The sequence below is a fragment of the Talpa europaea genome (assembly GCF_964194135.1).
Source record: "Talpa europaea genome assembly, chromosome: 13".
In the NCBI taxonomy this organism is placed as follows: Eukaryota; Metazoa; Chordata; class Mammalia; order Eulipotyphla; family Talpidae; genus Talpa; species Talpa europaea.
In genome coordinates this window covers 71,124,115-71,145,388 of record NC_140080.1, presented here as the reverse complement: position 1 = coordinate 71,145,388, position 21,274 = coordinate 71,124,115, and the positions used below count along the sequence as shown (strand labels likewise).

Below are 21,274 nucleotides of genomic sequence, written 5' to 3'. Positions count from 1 at the left end.
CTGCCCTGGCGGTGGGTTCCCGTGCCCTCTCTGGGCTCGGACTGCAGGCCAGAAGGGGCCTGGCATAGGCGAACTTCCCAGCTCACCTCTGGCTCCTCCAGGAGCCTTCTGCTGGTTTCAGGCAGTCTTTTCTGAAGAAATGTCCCTGTTCTAAAATGGCGATGCGGGACGCACTTCCTGCGCGCCCAGTCTGCCTTGGCGGTGGGTTCCTGCTCCCCCTCTAGGCTGGGACTGCAGGCCAGAAGGGGTCTGGCATGGGCGAACTTCCCAGCTCACCTCTGGCTCCTCTTGGAGATGCTGGTTTTCAGGCAGTCTTTACTGAAGAAGTGTCCCTGTTCTAAAATGGCGATGCAGGACGCACTCCCTGCACGCCCGGTCTGCCCTGGCGGTGGGTTTCCCATTCCCCCTCTGGGCTCGGACTGCAGGCCAGAAGGGGCCTGGCGTGGGTGAACTTCCCAGCTCACCACTGGCCTCTCCAGGAGCCTTCTGCTGGTTTCAAGCAGTCTTTACTGAAGAAAGGTCCCTGTACTATGGGGTGTTGGTGGTTTTTTTTCTGGTCACTAGGTGGCACCAGAGATCTCTCCTAGTGTCCTTGGGGAGCTGTTTTTTTCACTCCGTGGGACTGGGAACAGAGTGGGAGTGGTGGGGAAAGCCTCAACGGCTTTGGGGTGCTGTATCTGCCTTGTGCCCCACCGTCATGGGGAACCCACGCCCCGAATTTCGTGCCCCAGGTCTCAGTTCCAAAGCCCTCAGGTCCAGGACGCAGGCTGTAGCCCAGTTCAGTGTCAGCAGAAATGATGCCTTTTGCACCCCACTCCCGTGTCCAGGCACCCGGTTTCTGATTACTTGAGGGACATTCACCTCAGTGAGGGCCCCCGCACATCTCCCTGCAAGCCTAGGTCGCAGGCATGGGGACCTGGGCAGCCGCGATCCGTGTTTGCTTTTCAAGCGCACCGCTTTTGCGCACAAGCTTACCGGCTGGCCTGGGGCTGTGTGTAGGTCTCCAGGAGTCTTTGTTTTTCTCTAATGGTGCCTGGAGCAGTTCGCTCACCTCCGTGGTGAATCCTGCAGGGTTCTCCACAGCTCCCGTTCACAGGGTATGGTGGCTGAAATAGTTCCTTTCCATTCACAGTCCTGCTTGATGCATAGTTTGTTCTTGTTGGTTGTTTTAGTTTTTGTTTGTTTTTTTTTCCCTCCTTTCTGTTGGTCGGAGAGTGCCAACTTTGTGGGTGGGGGAGGGTAGCAGGATCCTGTAGAACTATTTTTGAAGTCTTTTACTTCTGTTGATCCTGCCTCTTTCTGTGCCTGTTATTTATTGCCTCTATTTTTTCATCGAATGAGAGAACATACACACATGGCTACATAGGAGATACATAACTACAAAGGATCGAGATGTTACATGAATTTCTGATTTTCTTTAGTTTGTGGTAGGCAACTAGATCAGGAACAGATCTTCTTTTAATCCAATCAGAGGTTGGACTGATTTGAGGCTTGGTTTTAGTCTTTATAAACTTGGTCTATTTCTGGTCAGCTAATTTGAGGTTAGGTTTCAGTCTTTATAAAGTTGACTATTTTTAGTAAGCCATTTCTCCTGGACATAGTCCTTCAAGGTTCCCGACAAAAACATGACAGTATTTCCAGAATCTCTCCATCTTTGGAAGACTTGAACCCTCATTTTTATCTCCTTAGCCTCATACACTGGTTTAGAATTCTGCTCAGCCTTTCAATCTATGCTGCCTATAAATCAATAAATTGGGGAAGGGGAGCTGCCTCAGAGATTAGATTGCCAAGTGAAGAATTAAATTTGAGATGGAATTGACATTCAGGTCACTTTCTAAAACACATACTAGAAAGCTAGAATGAGAACAGAGAATTCATCAAAAATAACAACAACACTATAAATATGAAGCAAAGAAAAGAGAAGGCTGCAAGAGTTTTGAGGGAGGCAGTGGTAACCCCTGTAGGGGAGATAAAGATGGCTGAGAGCAACATCCAATCCCATGAACAGCCCTCCTCTCCTGAGGGAGAAGGAATTCAAACAAATTCTCAAGTTCAAAGGGGAAGGGGAACCCCAAAATGGTGGGGCCCCTTCACTGGGAAGGCAAGCAGGAAGATGGCTCCCTCTGGCCAAGGTCAGCAAAGCAGTCTCCACAAAGGTAAGAGCATCTGTCTGTGGAGGGGTACAGCCTAGCTTAGTCAGCACAACCCAGAGAGTGGGCACAGCTGCGTGAAACCAAACCTTCCTTCACTGATGTATCCATAGTCTGGGGAATGCACTAGGACACAGTGTCCCAGAATCAGCTTCCCTATGTTTACTGCCTGGGATTTCCCTTTATGGATTAATATGGATATATAAAAGAGGAATCCTGCAGAGGGGCAGAACTGCTGGTAGATCAATGTGTCGGAGAACATTGGGATGGAAGACAGGCTGGATTCCAGCAATGAGGGGTATGGATATCAAATTAAGAATATCAAGTTACAAAGGACTTTGGCCACAGGATCCAAAGCAAATTGCCTCTAACTAGACCATCTTTCTGCTCTCAACTCAGCTCAATGCAGTTCTCTCATGGGCACCATTCATACAGGCCACATGGGTGAGGAGCTGGCAGCAGCAGGAGAAGCAGACAATAAGGAAAATTTAGAACAGCAAGTCCAGTAATAGGGCACACCAGCATGTTTTCCACTTAATACCATGGCAAAGAAGGCACTTTTAAAAAATAGCCTAGATGGGATTATCTGTGAGGCATGATCGAGATAATGAGGAGGCTTCAATTAGCATATTTTACTACTCACAAATCACAGTCCTTGCCTATGTGGAGGCCACAGCCCCAAGCACATCATGATGGGACTCAACCCACCCATTCCAGCACCCCTTCCCAAGTTTCCTTACAGTTGGGCAAATGCAAGACAAGCCTTGACCCCAGTACCACAGCCTCAGTGCTGGCTCCCCAGTTCCCACCAACATGGCAGCTTCATGCAGGCATGTACCCTCCCAGAAGGAAGGGAGACCCATAGAAGTTCTCACAGGGGAGTTTTTAAGAGTGCCAAAATTATTTCTCTCCAAATACTCCTACCCCATGTACCATGAGATACATGGTAACATGTATCATGATAACATGTATCTCATAAGATCTTAATTACCAGCTTAACCATCTAGATTATCAACAATGAACAGATACATCAGGTCTAATACTTCCCTGGATCTTCAGGTCGTATTTGACACTCAAAATACATTAGCTGCCTTTCTCAGTTTGCTTGAAGTCTTGGAACTGAACTCCAGGTCTGCTGATGATCAAGGCTCATTATCAGACCAAATCCTGGTTACAAAGGCAGACACCTGGGCCTGGGATCCCAGGCCCCCCATAAACTAGCCTCTGCTCCTCTCACATTCCTGTCCTCAAGAATCTAAACTCCTCTCCTCTTGCCCACCCACCCAAGCCCATATCGTCTTGACTAATCCTATCACTTTTTTTAAAGATTTCTTTTTTTTATTTATTTATACAATAGCTGGGGTACAGTCCAGAGGTGTGGGGGGCGAGAGGATTCATCAGAGACAGAGTTGGGAGCAGCACAGGCAGACATACCAAAAACACTGCTGAGGAGAGCAGCAAGCAAGACAGGAGAGGTCTGCCGTGCCATGTGGGTATCTCCCTGGCCAGCAGAGAATCGAACTGGTGCTGCAGAGGCTGCAGACAGCTTCACAGCATTGCGGTCAACCTGCTGCACCACTGGGGAGGCCCCCCATCACTTTCTTAATGCCACCCCCAACTATATCCATCTGGTTTTCACAGAAGAAAGGACTCATGGGGGGGTCCCCAACCCAAAGATAATACAAAGAAGAGAGGCAGCAACAGAACATCTCCCATCCTGTAAGTGGGCCAAGCACTAGCTTAATGTTTTCCAGATGTAATTCATTTAGGGTTCACTACCATCCCTTGGGGAAGCCACAGCTGTTCCCATTTGATAGATGCAGAAGTTGAAGCTAAGACATGGGAAGCATGTGGGATCCAAAGCCTGTGCTTTAAAGTGTTATGCTGCACTGAGCAGAAAGCCAATGGAACATCCTAGAGGCAGCAGCCAGCTAACAGGCAATATGAGTAGATGGAATGATGAGTTAATGCCAGAGCTAACCTTTTAAGAAGATGAAGATGACCAGGTAGAAGGTTGCAGGAGCAGGGGTGGGGGTGTGGCAGAGGGGAGACAGAAGCAAGGAATGTGATGAACTAAGGCAGTCAGGCGGCTGACACACAACACATGAAGTGGAGAATGGGCAGGGACAAGACTGGACAGAGGGGACACTGCCAGGTCACGGGAGGCTGAGGGACAGTGATGAGCAGTAACAGAAGTGCATGGCCACCTAATCCCCCAGCTCCAACCAAATGTGCCCAACACCAAGGCCACCAACACCCGCTCCTGTTGGTCTACAGGCTCCAGAGCATGCCAGCCACTCCTCGGACCTCTGCTCGGTCTCACCCCTTGACTCATCCCACCCAGCTGCAGGCTGCTCCTGACCTGGAGTTCAGCAGTGAAGAAAATGGGCACAAGTACTGTCTTCCTGGAGATTGCCCAAGGATGTTCCTCCCCCTATCTTGTTCTCCCAGCCCAGTGCACCAAGGGGCCGGGGTAGAAGGTAGGCAGTTCTCGGCCACCACTGCTCTTTCACCTCCAACAGGGGAGCCATCTCTCCTCATTCCTGAACTCAGGACCATGGTAACTGCTCACAATCTTCCCTGACCCCAATTTCTGCCACTATCCTAGAAGATCCCACCCTTCTGTTTGCCCCATCAGTGGCCTCGCACCCGATTCCTCAGCAAGAAAGAGTGGGAGGTTGCCACACTCAGACTGAGTCCCATTTACCAACCACACAAACTCACATCCAGACACTTGACAGATCCACATTCAAATGCCCCCATGAGATAGGATGCCAGATGCAGGAGGCATCTGTCTCTGGTATTCTGACCAGAGGAGGCCTCCAGTACCCACATCAGCAGCAGTCCCGTGCCCTTCCCCGTGGTCCATGGGGAAATAGCAGAGTCAGCACAGGCAACAGAAAATAGAAACCAACTTTCCTCTTCTGTGGATGGGAAACTGTCCCTCCCCGCATGTTCACCATAGTTCTCCAGCTGCTACAGAACCTTGCACAAAAAGCCACCAGTCCTGGGCACAGGGCAGTTCCACAAAGGGGTATTTGCTGCTTCCTCACCCTCACAGGCCCTGGTCATGGCCCAGGGACTGGAACTAGCTGAGAGGGAGCAACAGTTCCATAGATTCCAAAAGTGCAATATATAGTGATAAGATTAGCAACAGTCCCATTCTCAAAAAGCCCTGAACCAGGAGAAAAAATACAGACATTACCCCATAATCCCATTCTCCAGAAGCTCTGAAGGCTAGCTGTGTCCTGAGACCTGTGTCTTATAGTCACATCATTTCCCACTGAATACCTGGAGAAACCCACCATCGCCAGAAAGCACAGTGATGCAGAACCAAATGTGGTGGAAACATTTCTGGGGTCTTAGTAGGAATATCTGCGGGTAGGGCCTCCCTGGTGGCGCAAGGGGTTAAGCACTACACTGTGAAGCTATCCACAGCCACTGCAGCATGAGTTCGATCCCCTGCTGGCCAGGGAGCTACCCACATGGCGCAGAACACCTCTCCTGTCTCACCTGCTGCTCCCCTCAGCAGTGTATTTCAGTCAGTCTGCCTGTTCTGTTCCCCACTCTGTCTCCGGTGAATCCTCTCACCCCCACACCTCTGGCCTGTACCCCAGTTCTTGGATGCATAAATATTTTTTTAAAAAAAATATCTGCAGGTAGAAAAATTTCTGGATCGTCTTGTAAACTGATGCCAAAAATTCATAAGGAAACCTAGAGAAGAGCCAAAAGAAAGGAACAGAGAGATGAGGAAGGTGAAGCTGAGGTGATGAGCAGGCCCCTCCCCCACACATGAAGTAACTTATTATTTTGCTTGCCCTCTCCGGGTCTGCCCTCTCCCGGTCTCTCCCACTAGAATGTGAGCTCTAGGCAGGTCGGAATTTTTGCCATTTTGTTCATTTTCTTCAGTGTTTAAAGCAGAGTTTGGCACGTAGCAGAAGCACAATAAAAATACACTGAGTAGTGGCTAGATGACTAACACAGCTAATTATGCAGGTTCATGGGCAATGAGTTTTGAGGTAATCACACTGTTTCTCAACACACAGCCAGTTATTGATCCCAGAAGGACAAATACCTAACCTGAAAAAGTGAAGCCTGCTCTATGATATATAGGAAAGTTGTTGAGGGAGTAAATCCGAAGAGTTCTTATCACAGGAGGAAAATCTTTTTCCTTTATTTTTCTTCACTCCTTTCTTTTCTTTTTCATTCTCTCTATCTGAGAAGATGGATGCAACTTGAACCTACTATGGTCATCATTTCACATTATATGTAAATCAACACCATGATATACATTTTACACTTAATTCAATATAATGACATGGCAATTATTTCATAATAGAACTAAGGAAAGGGATTTCAGTTTCTTGTGTGAAGCCCACACCCTATAAGGGAACCGTGAAGGGGCCTTGAGATGAGGTCGTGTGGTCTGTCTTATTGGTTCACTCCTCAAGCCAATGATGACTCTGGTCTTGTGGAAACTACTGAAACATTAATGACGCCTAAAGCCTTTCAGTCAACAATTACTGATTCATTCGACCCAAACACACCATGGAATTACGCACAGACAGCTTCCTACGGCCTAGAACTCCCATCAGATGGAGTTTTAGTCCCAGTGACTCATTCGTAGAATTAGAGCAATCCTGGTTCTTGCCGGCAAACAACTCAGGTGTGCAGAGCCCGCTGCCTCCTAGCTCCCGAAGGCAGAAGCCACGCGCACTCCCCGGAGCGCAGCAAGCCAGACTCCCGGCCCCTTGCAGATTCCTCCTGCTCTGGCAAACTCTAGTCACCAGACAAACACTGCCCGGAATAATGAAATCTAAACTGTTTACACTTTGCAGGACTGCAGATGTTAACCTAATGGGTGTTCTGCCCCAGGGACCAGGCAGGCCAAGGAACTTTTTTTTTTTTAACGGAGGGGTTTAACGCTCTCTTGCGCATTGCGCTGACCCCGGGCCATGCTAATCTTCTCTGTGTTCCCATTTTAGTATGGAAGCTGCTGAAGCCAGCACCAAGGAACTTTTCTAAAACGAAAGGCTCTCCAAGAGAGCTGGGGAAGAAAAGAGGCTTAAAGACACGAGAGCCCTGAGACACAAAGAAACCTCGGCCTGGGACGCGGCCCCTTTTTTCCCTTCCGGCTCCTCAGTTTGGGATTAGCCCTAGTCTTACTCATGGCTGTGTCACCAAGAGCCAACATGCGCAGCCTCAGCAGGCAGAGCTGCCACATCTGGGTCCAGCAGGTCACAACATGGGGTGGCAGAGGCGGGGAGGGATGCACAGTTTTCCAAGGAGATGGGGGACACCAACACCACGTCAGGAAAACCATGTTTCCAAAAGTTTGGGTGAAGGCAGGAGTGACAGGAAGCTTGCTGGGCTGTACATTGCTGGCATTTGTAGGACATGGCAGGGGTGAGGGGTCCTCTCCAGGCTAGGTGCAGGGCAGGAACTAATGAGGTGCACACTTTAGCACAGACAGGTTCTGGGTGTTTAAGCTAAATCCTTCCTCCTTGCTGATATGAGTTGAGCCATTATTCAATAATCTGTTTGCAAACTCTAATGTTACAAGCAAAGATCAAAATTTCAGGTTGCTTCAGAATTTCGGATGCTCCCAGCCCCACCCTAGCCCCATCCACTTCCATCCATAAGGGAACCTGATGAAAGCTTCAACACATTTGGATGAATGAGAGATGCAAGAGGCTTGGTGTTAGTTAACAAATCAGAGGGCAGAGATTTTGGTCACAGGTGCTAGAATCTGGAATACAGTGCAGGCAAGGAGAGGGAGGGAGGGGGCAGGCTTCTCAGGGGGACAGTTAATGAGTTATGACAAATGTTATAAACTCCTCAACACAAACCAAAGGGTCTCTTGAAATTCAACTAAAAAGAAGCCAATCCCAGTTTCCTTCAGAAGCACAGTCCCCACCTTACACGCTGGTGGCATCCAAAAATTCACTATGACTTGCCTATCTGGCATGGAGTTATTTTTCATAGAAATAAAGTAATGCCTATAGCTAGGATAGCAGACTAGCCTGTCACCAACATGGCTCATGAACTCTGGGAAACAGGCCCAAACTTTATTCTTCTTTGACATCCAAGTGCATGGCAGAGAGTAGACAAGAACAGGAATTCACACCTAGGTCAAGCGTGATTTAACTTTTAACGTGTCGAGCTGTGTCCTCCTTGAGGACACCTGGTTGACATCCTCAGTTTTAAAGGTACTTGGAGAATCATGCAAATTCCCCCAATTTAGTCCCTGGATCTAATTTACATACCATAATAGCCTAAGCAAAGTAGTATTCCTAGATAATCCCACAGAATCCAAAGGGAGCTAAAAGGCAGGCCACACTCTTGCATTTCAGGCAGTTCCCCAAACTGGGAGCTTCATTCAATCAAGCACAAGTCGAGCCTCCAAGAAATCCTGATGAAAAACAGGTCTCCTACTGAGGGCTACCCAGAGGCCTGCGCAACTTCTGGACACAGTTATCCCTTAGTAAAAAGATGGTAAAATCATGCAGAACTGGCCCTTCCATACTCTAGCCTCCGAATGTAAGTATCTCGCCCCTCCTGTTTTTTCTACCACCACCTCCTTCACTCCAGATCTATCTGCTGAGGCTGCACAGGGAGAAACCACCTCCCTCCAGTACTGCTCACTGCATCTCTCCCTGCAATGATCAAAGTGCATTTTTCATTCTCTTACATTCCCCAGTGCTGCTTGCAGCCTCATTTATTTATGATATTTTGAAAGCCAATCCAATTTCTGGTGATCTGTGCTCTGTGGGGTTTGAAAAATGATCCCCACACTGCTGTCACCAGCACTGTCCTCTGCAAAGTTGTGGAAGGTTAGAGAGTGTTGGCTGATGTCAGAGTTCAGGGGGGGCAGCTGCAGGGGATCCCAGGGTTTTCCCTCACTATCCATCCAGGGCCTCCAAAGGCTTAAGAATCAACAGCACTTAAATAAAGCCCAAACAATTTTTATATGAATGGCCTTTTATGTACAGGGTATTAAAAGGCACTTTTATTCTAAAGTTCAAAGACTTAGTAACAAATTTTCTGACAAAAGCTAATTGCCTAAGAAGTAAAAACCTCTAACACTCCTGCTGAGGAGAGAGCCAGGTAATTCTCTGCCAAAAAAAAAAAGCAATTCCACTTGTAGGTATTTATCCTAGAAAAATGAAAAATATGTTCACACAAAATTTCTACAGATATTTCTAGAGGTAGAAGAGGTGTGACATGGTGGCTAAAAGAGCAGTTTCCATATCAAATGTTTATAAAAGCTGTATTTATCATCACCAAAAACTGGAAACAATGTAAATGTCCTTCAGAAAAACTGCAGTATATCCACACAGTGAAATACCACTTGGCATTAAAAAGGAATAAACATAACAATGATGCAATGATGCCCACAACTATAATGATGCCCACAACAACCTAGATGGATCGCCAGGGAATTATGCAGCATGAAAGAAGCCAGTCTCTAGATACATGGCATTCTGGAAACTACAGGGAATGAGAACAGATTGCCAGGGATTAGGGTGAGGGGAATTTCTGACTCCATAGGGAATTCTTCAGGTAGGTGGTCTATCCTCCGGTAGTCACAAGAATCTACACAGGTGTAAACACTTACAGGATGGTGCACCAATAATAAAAGTGAATTTTATAGATAAAAATTTCTTGGTAATCAATATGTCCAATTCCCCTGATCTGAACACAGGTGGGGGAGAGAAGGCCTGATGCCAAGGCTACAGAGAAGGATGGAGAAGCTAGGGCCAGGGAGCATGGCCCCCAGGTAGCTGGGGCTGGAGGCCCCACAAGCAGAGCCCCACCATCCACAGCAGGGAGACCTTTTCATTTTTATTCACAGGAGGCGCAGGAGAACTGCAGAGGGACTGTGGTACTGGAGGAGCTGGAGCCCAGGCCTGTCTGACGCTGACCCCACCACCATATGAGGAACATGTGCTCTCATTTATTCTTGTCACCGCGCTGGTTCTAACAGAGTCTCATGTGGAGCAGACACCCCATAAACATCTGTGAAAGGGTGGAGGAGGGGAGTCCCTGGAAAGGGTCACATCTGAAGTGCTTACTGGCTAACACCTCAACTCACAAGGAGTCAGCCGCAGCCAGGCCCCAGCTCATCCTGCGGCTTGTCCCCGAGTCCCCTCTTGCCACACTATCTTCACTGACTCTTCAGTGGCCATCTGTCTGTCCTCCCCTTCTTTGTGCTATTTCTTTTTCCCCTCATCCTATCTTTGTAATCATTTCCTCAGCCCCACGGCCCCTGCTGTGGGTCCCCAGCCTCAGGTGGCTGTCCTCATTTGCCCGGAGCCATTGAGTCTGGTCACAACTCCCTATTCTGCTTTTCACCTCTGCTCTCACCCACTCCAACCCCACTCGGTCTCTGCCCTCTGGGTCATGCAGTACAAGTGGATCTTCCCCAGTTTTGACATTTTTGCAATCCTGGCTGCTTCCATCACACTCATATGCTACCTTCAGCTGTTACTTCACTTCTTTATGTTTATCATTTATTTCCCCAACCAAGCATAACAATTAAGGAGATCGTTTTCATGTTCTCAGATCTATAGCATCATTCAAAATAAAGCTTCCCACTTAGCCAAACTCTGCTCCCAGCCCTCATAAAAAATAATCACCATGTGGTGACATAGGATGTCTGCGAACTCAGCTGAGATTTCCCAGTTTGTGTTCACTCTCCAAAACTTCCTGGTGTCAACATCTGTTTCTCACCCTTACCTCTGACGGGCTGAGGCAGGACACCCTCATGGGAGAGAGCTGGGCCTGGGGGTCAGAATTGCTAGAGTTCTAGTCCTGCCATCTTTCAGGGGGTGATCCTGTACATCAGTCACGCACACATCCTGATTTTAGTTTTTTCATCTTTGAAACGGGATCTAAATGCCCCATTTTGCACACTTTCAGGGTTGTGTGAGGATCAGTCAGACGAACCTATCTCCCGGTGCCTTGTAAAATGCACAGACATGCTGTGGTTCTATTACTGGCATGTTCAAGGATGAATCACTGTCCACAAAAATGCACCCAGTTCTGGGAACAAAAAACCACTCATATCCTCGACTATTGTCCTGGACAGCACTACCCTATAGCTCCCCTTTCCCTGCCCCCAAACACATGGTACTGTTGAATTTGAACAGAGGACACACAGGAAGACTGGACAATCTCTTGGACAAAGCACAAGCCACTCAGATACTAGCTGCTCAGGAACTCCAGGTCCTGCAGAAGCCAGAAGGTTGGTGATTGATGGACTCTGTGCTCTGGAACCAACCTGAGTCCTCTGGAAGCCTGAAGCCGTGATCTGATACAGCAAAGAAATAATATATCTCTCATATGAGTGCCATCACCTCCAAAACTGTAAGAAATATCTATTGTTAAAATCCTCCAGATGTGTGGTATTTTGTTACAGAGCCTCAGTTGACTGAGATAGGGTTATTTCAATAAATATCCCATATTCTGTACTTAATACAGTTAATATTTTCCTTGTTCTTGGACACTTTTTTTCAGCTTTGCACTATTTGAACCATTGCTCAAATTATCTTTATACATATAGACATAGATTTAAAAATAATCCTCAGATCATCTTTATACATACAACATTTTTACCATTATTATTTATCCTTTCAAATAATGCTGATGAGTTAGGTCACTGGGATAAAAATAATCATTTTTACGATTTGTCCATGTTGCCAGGTCTCCTGAAAAAAGTAGGGTCATTGAGTAATGACCCACATCATATGAGCACCTGTTTTCTCAGTGCAACATTGAGATGTATCTTTTTCTTACCAATATAATAGTCTTACTTAAATGCATGAAATGTAATTGTTGTAACTTTAGTGTAGCGATTGACTTTAAGTCATGATTTTTGTCCCTAAAAATAGGGAGAGGCAATGGGATGAACGTGCACAATTTATCCATGGTATTAACAATCATCTCTGATTTCCACCAGGTGGTATTTCCAAACTTCAGGTGTCACTCTCAGCCGTGACATGAGCCACATGCAAAGTGAGGTCAGGATACACTTCATAACACTTCATTCCCTTTGGGAGGTAAGAAAAGTGACCTGTATTTCTTCCATGTGCTTTTCTAAAGTCTCCAAATTGCTAGCCATGTTCATTCTGTGATGAGGGCAGAGGCTTTGTTTTGGCAGGGTGTAACCCCCACCTCCTACTCTTGCTCTCACTGATTCTAGCTTTGTCAGTGGTGACAGCTCCCCAGCAATGTCACTCTACTGCTACACACATTAACTTCCCAGCTACATGGAACTGCAGTATGAAGATGATTTCAGATACCAGACACATACATATCAATATGCAAATGCTGATCTGAGAAGGAAGCAGCTTTTTGCTTCTGCCACCATGGGCAAGAGTAATGAGCTTGATACTTCCGGAAGCCCCTCCAGGTACTCTCCACAGGTCACTGCACTTACCAAGCCCTGGGGCCATGGTTCTTCTGTTTGTCCATCTCCAGGGTTATCCATCCTATTTCTATCCTCTTGGGCACAGTTAACCAACTAATTGTCCAGACCCACCTCCACCCCTGTCTGTGGGGGTGTGATTGATGGACCTCTCCAAGTAAAAATTAGGGACAAAGAAAGAATAAATTCTCACCCCAAAAGTTAAGAAATGGGAAAGGTTGAGGAGATGTGTGAAGACTGCCCCAAGGCCTCCCCTTGCCTTGTGACTTGGACAGAGCCCACCCTCTGGACCTCAGCTGCTTTTCCAGCAGCAGTACTCCACGCCCCTGCAGCAGCATGCACCCCTTGTGAGGAAGTCAAGGACCACAAACAGAAGTCCCTTCATAACTGTGCACAAGGGTTTTTAGGAGGCAGCAATCAACAATATTAAATTTTCCTTTCATCTAATAAAAACACAGAAATAGGAAGGGGAAAACATCATTTAAACCAGTTGTCTCAACCTCAATACCCCGACACATATTTTCATGAGTTGTGAAGGACTCTGGGTTAATAATTACAATAAGGGAGGACTGCAGAAGGAACCTCAAATCATGGATAAAATAAAGTGGCATAAAATATAATGGATATAAACTTTTTAAAAAAAAGATTTATTCACTTATGCATACAAGAACTGGTGTGCAGGCCAGAGATGTGGAGGGTGAGAGGATTCACCAGAGACAGACTGGAGAGCAGAACAGGCAGACTGACGAAATACACTGCTGAGAGGAGCAGCGGGTGAGTCAGGAGAGGTCTGCTGCACCATGTGGGTAGTTCCCTGGCTGGCCAGGGGATCGAACTCATGCTGCAGTGGCTGCGGATAGCTTCATAGGTTGTGTCTTAACCCCTTGCACCACCAGGGAGGCCCCTATATAAACTTCTTTACTCAAAATTGTAGCCAGTACTTGGCAGTCACAATGAGAGGCTGCAGCACTGTGTGTGGCCCTTGTATAGCCAGAAGGACCCTCTCCCTCTTCCTGTTCTATTCACATGAATGTGTGGTCACTCAGGAACGTCTGGCCAGCAAATCATCTGCTATGAACCCAAGCTACTCCTGGGATCTGATGAACCAGTCAGAAGATGCATCAGTTATCTTCTATTCTGAGAACTTGAAAATAAGCTTTATCTTCTCTGGGTAACAGCCTGCATTTCATTCCCCACCCTAATCCCCATGCACAAGGAGTCAGAGTAGCCTCATCAATAACAAAAAGGTCTTCTGGGTTTGCTTCTTTCCAAGAATGCTAAAAATACCTGATGGAGTGATCAACAAATTATTTTTTCACATCCTTTTTGCCAACTCTAATAGCACTGTCCTATATTGAACAATAAGTTATTTAACATTTTCCCTTCTTTCACTATGTTCAACAATTTAGAGTTTTTGTTTCCTGACACTGAATTCTAAACACTTTCCTTTGGAGTTCAACATTTTAATTTCTTTTTTTTTTTAAGTTTATTTATGTATTTATTATACCAGAACTGGGGCACAGGCCAGATGAGCCTGAGGGTAAGAGGATTTGCCAGAGACAGAGCGGGGAACAGAACAGGTAGACTGATGGAAATACACTGTTGAGGGGAGCAGTGGGCGAGACAGGAGAGGTCTGCCACACCATGGGTCTCTCTGCCATGTGGGTCTCTCTGCGGCTGGCGGGGATTGAACCAGCACTGCCAAGGCTGCAGACAGCTTCACAGCGCTGCCCTCAACCACCTGCAGCACCAGGGAGGCCCTCAACATTTTAATTTCTAGCTTACAAATCTGGCAAAGAGGAGATATGTCCCCAAGTTGTAAACAAATATAATGTAGACTCCATTTGTTACAGTGTAGCTCTAAAAATAGATATACTTCTGGGTGTATGATTTTGCTGATGTGCAGTAATTTAAATTTTTTAATGATCTATCTTTTCCCTCCCCAATAGCTAATCCACAAATGGATTAATCTGTCCATAAATATGGAAAGTTGCCTGTAATAGCAAGAAAACCAAGGCATACAATCAACTTACATTTTCATATCCCTTCTAAGGCCACTGCCATTCACTGTGCTCTGAGATGTTCTCATGAGGTAAATGCAGGTGGAGGCAGAGCTGGATCACTGGGAAATCGGCAAGACCCAGAGGGAAATTCAGTGCCTTTATGTGGGCATCATTTATTAGAACCTCAGCAATGTCTCCGTTTAGTGATAAAAATTTAGGTGCATTCACTGAAACTACATGTATAATACATTTACCTTAATACTTGCTTTACCAAACTACCCGTCTGTGTAACTGACGGCTGCTGACTTCATTATCAGAATTGACTAAGCTAGAAAGATCAACTGAACATAAAAAGACTGCTGTCCTATGTTTATTTTTCAAAGGTCCTAAGGAGAATATGACCATCAGAGTGGGAAGGAAAATATCAGTGGAGGCACAATCAAAAGTTTGTCGCTGTTTGGCAAGCATGCTCAGGACACAGTGACACTAAATGGAAGAACTGTGATCCCACAGGAAACCTGGGACCTTAATCTAAATTTTAAGCTTTTTTATTAAAAAGCTCAACATCTGCAGAAGTATAGAAAATGGTATAGTGATACTCCCACAGACCCATAATCTAGCTTTAACACATGATCTATCGTGCTCCATCTATCCACTCATCTGCCTGCTTGTCTCATCCAGGATTATTCTGAAGCAAATTCCAGACATCATAGAATTTCTTCTGTGAAGTATTTTAGTATGTATCTCTGAAAGCTACAAAATCTTCTTTAAACATAGCCATTACACTATTATCATACTTGAATAATTTTTAATATTAAATATCATTATTCATTTAATTTTGTTTTATTAACTTAACTTCAATAATTTTTAATGTCAGCTAGCCACTGTTCAAGTTTTCCCGATGATCTCAAATATTTATTTATAATGTGTTGGCTTGAATTAGTATCCAATGAGAGCCATACATTACAATTGATTGATATCTCTCATAAATCTTTTAGTTTAAGGTTTCCATTCATTTTTTTGTTCTTTATGATTTATTTGCTGGAGAAACTATAAGTTCCCACAATCTGGATTTTTGCTGATTGCAGTGAGGTTTAACATTCATTATAACTTAATTTCCCCCAGAACAAGACCCAGGCGTGCTTCCCAATAAAATAACCTAAAGACAAATCAAAACAAAAAGCCATCTGATTGTCTCTACACAGGAGCAGATGCTGACAAACTCAATTCAGAAAGTGTCCAGGAAAGGGAACCAGCTACACTGATTAAAAAACCAGGTGTGACTCCAGGCTGTTCCTGAGCCAGCCACAAGCACCAACACCTGCAGATGAGGTGTGGAGGCTACCAAGAGCGGTGACTGTCTTCTGTCTGAGAAGAGCTCCCAAGTGTTCAAAACTGCATCTTTAGAGAGGAACAAACAGTGGTGAAGGAAGGAGGCTGGGGGCGGGGTGTTCTTGAGTTGGCCTCAGCATGTTAATCAGTTTTAAATCTGCCACCTAAGAACTAACTTCTCAGAGTCCGGAGGGGGCGGGCAAAGGCAGTCCTGTTGTTTCCCAGAGAGACGCAGGTTGGACTCTGAGGACAAAAGGCACTGCTCCCGGAGCCCGGACACTGGCAGGACTTACCAGAGCACAACCATTTCAGTCACAGACTGGTGACAGGCAGCCTCATATAAAGACTGTGCCGTCAACCCCCTCCCCCACCCCTTCTCCCCACTCCACACCTCCCTCTGGACAGAAAACATGTGCGCTGCTGGTTTTCTAATAATGGGACACAGTTGGCTACAGAATTTGGAGTAAAAAAAGATTTGACCTTAAATCCCAGCTCCTTCTCTTAAAAGCAGTGTGGCCTTAGATGACCTGCTATATGTGCTTGTGCCTCAGTTTCCTCTTCAGTTAACAGGGGATACCATTACCTGCTTGTTAGAGTTGTGCGGATAAATGAGTTATGGGTAGAGGCCTACAGTGCAGTGCCCAGCACAAGCTCATTATATGTTAGCCTCCCCCGCCACAACCCCCAAAGATTTCTACCACTCCATTCCCATCCAGATCCTTGCAGAGAGCTATGACAGCACCTGCTGGAAGTCTGGCTGAGTTACCCATGCCATCTGTGGCCATGCATGAAGCAAAGCCAACTGACCCATAAAGGGTTCAATCCCATGATCCTGATCTCAACAGCACAGCTCCAACCAACTGAGCTAATTATGGTAGAGTCAGATTCTGCTCAGCCTGCTCAGGGACGCTCTCAGCAGTTCATAGAACAATCTTAAAACAGTGTTGTCCCAAGAAGCTATGTGACACAACATACTTGCCAACTTAACTAATGATCTCATCTTTGAAAAATCTTAATGTAATGTAGCAAACAGATGTGTCCCTTAAGAGGATTAAGGTGGAAATTCATTAGAGCAGTAATGCCAGTGGATTTGTGTTCTAAAACTAACACCGGTCAATCAACTGAGTGCACGCTCAGTCTTAGCACTACTCAGCCTCCAGGGGAACACTGAAGGACTGGACAGCAGGGTCTCACCCTTGAGGAAGCTCTCTGTGAACAGTGGAGACAGTGAGAAGTTCCGCATACTAGAGCCAGATCTAAATGACCTCTACTCCACAAGTACTTTTCTCCCCTCTTTCCACCATGCAGAATATTCCCCCATAAGGGACTCTCCCCCTCCTGCGAAGTCTGGGCTCAATGGGGCCTGGAAGAAACATTCCCTGTGGCTCCAGAGGTCTTTCCCACTACAGGGGTGTGGGATGACAGCTTGCCCACTCCCCCCCCGCCCCCCCCCCCCCCCCCGTAGCAGTTCACTGCAGAGTTCATAACCATGTGTTCCCATCTCTGACTGTGAATGCTCCCACGCTAGGAATTCTGCCTCAAGACTTTTACTCATTGTTTTACCTGCCCCAGGCTAAAAGGTACTTGGCACATACAGATGACTTTGTGAACTACCCCAGTTAATGGAAGAGAAGCCCCCTTGAGATGTGGCTTCTTCTCACCACCGCACAACTGGTCTAGGGAGCAGAGCTGCACTGGGATCTCTCAGCTCCCCATTCCAAGAGAGAAACTAGGTTCCTTAATTGCTCCCTACCTCGGTTTCCTCACCTGTAAAAGAGGGAAAATAAAATTCTCTACTTCACAGTATAATATTAACCTAGATCCTTCATTGACATCCCTGGTAGAGTACACACCTATAAGCCAAGGAATCAAAACTCACTAGCTCTTCTGTCACAGGTGGATCATCTGTGTTTTAAGATATCCTGATGGAAACTAACCAGTATTTAAAAATACAAACATGCCCTCAGCACTTAAATGCCCTGGATTCTGCTTTACAGACCCTGGCTAATGGAATCAGCCCCTCACTCAGCACTAGATGTGAAAAACAATGCCAAACATCTGAATACACTGCAGGGATCATTGGGCAAAAGCTTCTGAGACTGAGGTTGGCTGACCCCTGAGCCAAGGGGTTGAGGGTCTCTGTGGGGGGGATACCTTCTGGGTCTGGTTATTCCATAAGGGCCACCTCAGAGAGTCTGTGAGCCAGGACAACTGCTGTGCTGTGGCTTCTAGTTTGGGGAAGTGGAGGCAGGAATGCTGGAGCATCAGGATTTGCTCCTACCAGACCAGGAACACTGGATCAAAACTATGAGACTATTTCATGGAAACATAAAAATGTATATCAACCTCCAGCTTGAAAGGTCAACTCCTGCATATACAGCTTAAGATCCAAGGAAACCACTTCAAGGTCACAGTGCCACAATTACAAGTCTTCTGCAGTTTCAACAAAAGATCACTGTAATCAGAGACCATTGTGAATCATGATGCCGAAGAAGCCCTTCAAAAACTTTCAACTGAAACCACTGATTGAAAAGAACCAAATAACTTACAAAATTGATTCTGATACGCTGAATCCACAATACATCATCTGTCCCTCCATGTCCCAATCCAACCTGCTTTTATGACAAGAGGTTTCCTCCAACAGAGACTGTATTGGTCTTCCACCAACAGGGAGAGAATGAGATAGAACAGCCCCATTCCTGAAAACAGGTTACTAATTAAGTAGAGGGGAGCACTGATACAGTACTAATAGAGAAAGAAAAAAATCACTGCCAAAGGTCACCCCTTTCCTCATATAACCTTCCCTCCTTACCCGCCAGCCTTCCAAGACAGGTGAACATCATACAGAAATCTCAAGAATTTTTTAATCAAATTTGTTCTTTTGGGCATCAAGGGTTATCACCAAGTTCTGATATGAACCTTAAGCAAAAAAAAAAAAAAAAAAGCACCGGGGAAGTAATTATTCAAGATGCAGGAAGGGTGCTCCTGGGTGACTCAATGGTTAGTTAGCTTTTAACGCCCAGCTCTTTGCACAAACACTTTGCAAGATGCCTGTCCTCCTGCAAAGGGTTAAAAAGGAGAATGGTTTTAAAAAAAAAAAAAAGAACTATCGGGTGGACTGAGAAGCCATTCTTCCCAGGGGACACTTCATTTCGGGCTTGGAGGCTCAGGCTTTGTGCGCGCGCCGCCCCCCTGCGCCCCCGCCCCTCCTCCCACAGAGACGGCCCCTCCAAGGTTCCCAAGGCCACCTGCTTCTTCTCCAAAGAGAAAGAGGCTGCTCGGAGCGCTATTGCAGCGCGCGGTCGGCGGCCCCGCGCTGCCCCGCGGGGGAGGCGGGAGCGGGTCCCCGGGAAGCGTGCTTTGTAGCCGGGGTCGCGCGGTCCCTACCGCTGCCCCAGAGGCCCAGAGCTCGCCTCGGAGGGACCTGTGGCGGGGGGTGCCGGGGTGTCTCCCTCGCCTCGCTCGGCGCCAGCGAGGGTGCCGAGGATTCATAGTCGGCTTCCGAATCCCACCCCGCCCACCCCGCGGGGTTAACGGCGCGGCGCCCGGGAACCTTCCCCAAGCCGCCTCGGGCAGAAGGCGGCACCTGCTCGGCAGCGCCCGATGCCGGCTCTGGGCCCCAGATCCGGGCAGTCCTTGTCGCCGGCCGAGAGACTCCCAGCTTAGGGCCGGGGGCCAGGACCCCTCAGCTAACGCGGGGCGGCGGGGGGGGGGGATCTGCCCTTGGGCGCTCGTTCCCCTGGGCCGGTGCCTGCCCACGGGCCCCCACCCGGAGCGCCCCGCCGCAGGGGCTGCGTCCCAGGGGCCGGGCCGTACCTTGTGCGGCGCCCGCAGCAGCCGGTGGACCCCGGCCAGCTGGGTGCCCAGCGCGAGGTCCTCGCGGAAAGCAAACAGCGGCGGCCGGCTTGGTTCTGGGAAGTTGGTGCTGTTGAAAGGGTCGGTGTCGTCCAAAAACTGCACCCGGCAAGCCAGCGTGGCCATGATGCATCCCGGCCGCGGGGGGCGCAGGCCCCGGGATCAGCGGGGCCGCGGGCGGGGATGCCGGGGTCACCGCGAGCGAGAGAGGCCGCGGCCGGCAACCCTGGCTCCCGAGCCTGGTCAGGGCGCCGGGCTGCTGCCCGGCTCGGCCGCGGGGGGCGGGCCGGGGGCGGGGCCGGCGGACCCCTTTCTTCCCCGCCTTCTCCGGCTCCTCCCCCGCCCCGTCCCCTCTGCGCCCGGCGGGGCTGCCCGGACCCGCGCCGCCCGCCGCGGGGAACCGCAAAGCCGGAACGGCCGCGCGGCCCCCACAGTCCTGCGCAGCAGCCGGTGCGGCCTGGGGCAGGGGCGCGCCGACTCCCGCAGCGCCGACGCCTCTCGGGCTGCACGTGCGCGCTGCACCTTTCGGGGCTCCGAGAACCGGGGTGAGGGGGTCCGGGGGGACAGAGACGGGAGCGCCAGGGCCGCCCCGCGGCTCCTTCCCTGTCCGGGGGAGGGCTTCACCCTTTCCAGATAAAGGCAGCGGCCACTGCACGCCAGCTACCCGCTTTCGGAAAACCCAGGGCGCGCCAGGGGGCGCCAGGGGGCGAGGGAACCGGCCCCCCGGCAAGGTGGCAGCAGCCGCCGGGAACCGGGACAGGGTAGCGGTGGTGGTTTCCCGTGGAGAAGGAAGCTGAGGAAATGGGCGAGGGGGTAACCTCGGTAGCTCTTAAGAAAAAGCCCCGAAAAAAAAAAAAAAAGAAAAAGAAAAAGCCCCGAAGGCGCCGGGTTAGCAGCTTGGGGACTGCGAGGCTCCACCACGAGACGCCGCTGCCGGGCCTGGCACGCGGCTGGCCGATGTGTGTTGGTTGAGCTCGGCATCACTGCCATCTTGTGGGGCCCAGAGGGCGCTTCTGGCTGGTTCGCAGAATTGCGGAGGGGCGTCGGAGAGCTGGGAGTCCGCTGGCAGACTTGGCGGGGGTGGGGGGGGGGTGGAGAGGGGAGATTTGCAACCTGGTGGCCTTCGCCTTGCAGAAACTGCGAGACTCCTGTCTCCCGCGGTGCTGCTCCGTGCTCGTGGGCGACCCCATTTCGTTTCCAGTAAGACCTTACTGTTCTCTCCATACCCAGATTGCACCCCAAGATCCTGGTTCTCTCACCTCTAATAATAGGTCGCAAGGATAATGCCCGGTTGCTCTTAACATTTGCTTCTTTATCAGGCAGTTCTGTAACGTGTCTCGCTCCCGTTCTTCTGGGTTCAAACAGTAAGTAACCCTGGGCCTACACTTAGCCTCTTCGACCTTCCTTCTGCGTGGACACTCACGATGCGTCACACAGTCACATAACAATGATCTATGACACTTCTGCTCATTCCAGTAAGGAGTTGTTTTTGGTATTTAACTCTG

At 48.4% G+C, this 21,274-nt stretch overlaps 1 protein-coding gene across 6 annotated transcripts in view; it reads right to left on the bottom strand.

Annotated features, from left to right (window-relative positions):
- The window catches only part of FHOD3 (formin homology 2 domain containing 3), a gene marked incomplete at both ends in the record, with an annotated part of 417,341 nt that extends 397,446 nt beyond the window's left edge, over nt 1–19,895 (bottom strand). For all 6 annotated transcript variants that reach the window (XM_084252166.1, XM_084252168.1, XM_084252167.1 and 3 more), the window contains one exon: nt 19,731–19,895. In XM_084252166.1, coding sequence (XP_084108292.1) covers nt 19,731–19,895 — 165 coding nt within the window. The remainder of the gene's footprint in view (nt 1–19,730) is intronic.
- Nucleotides 19,896–21,274: the final 1,379 nt, after the last annotated feature.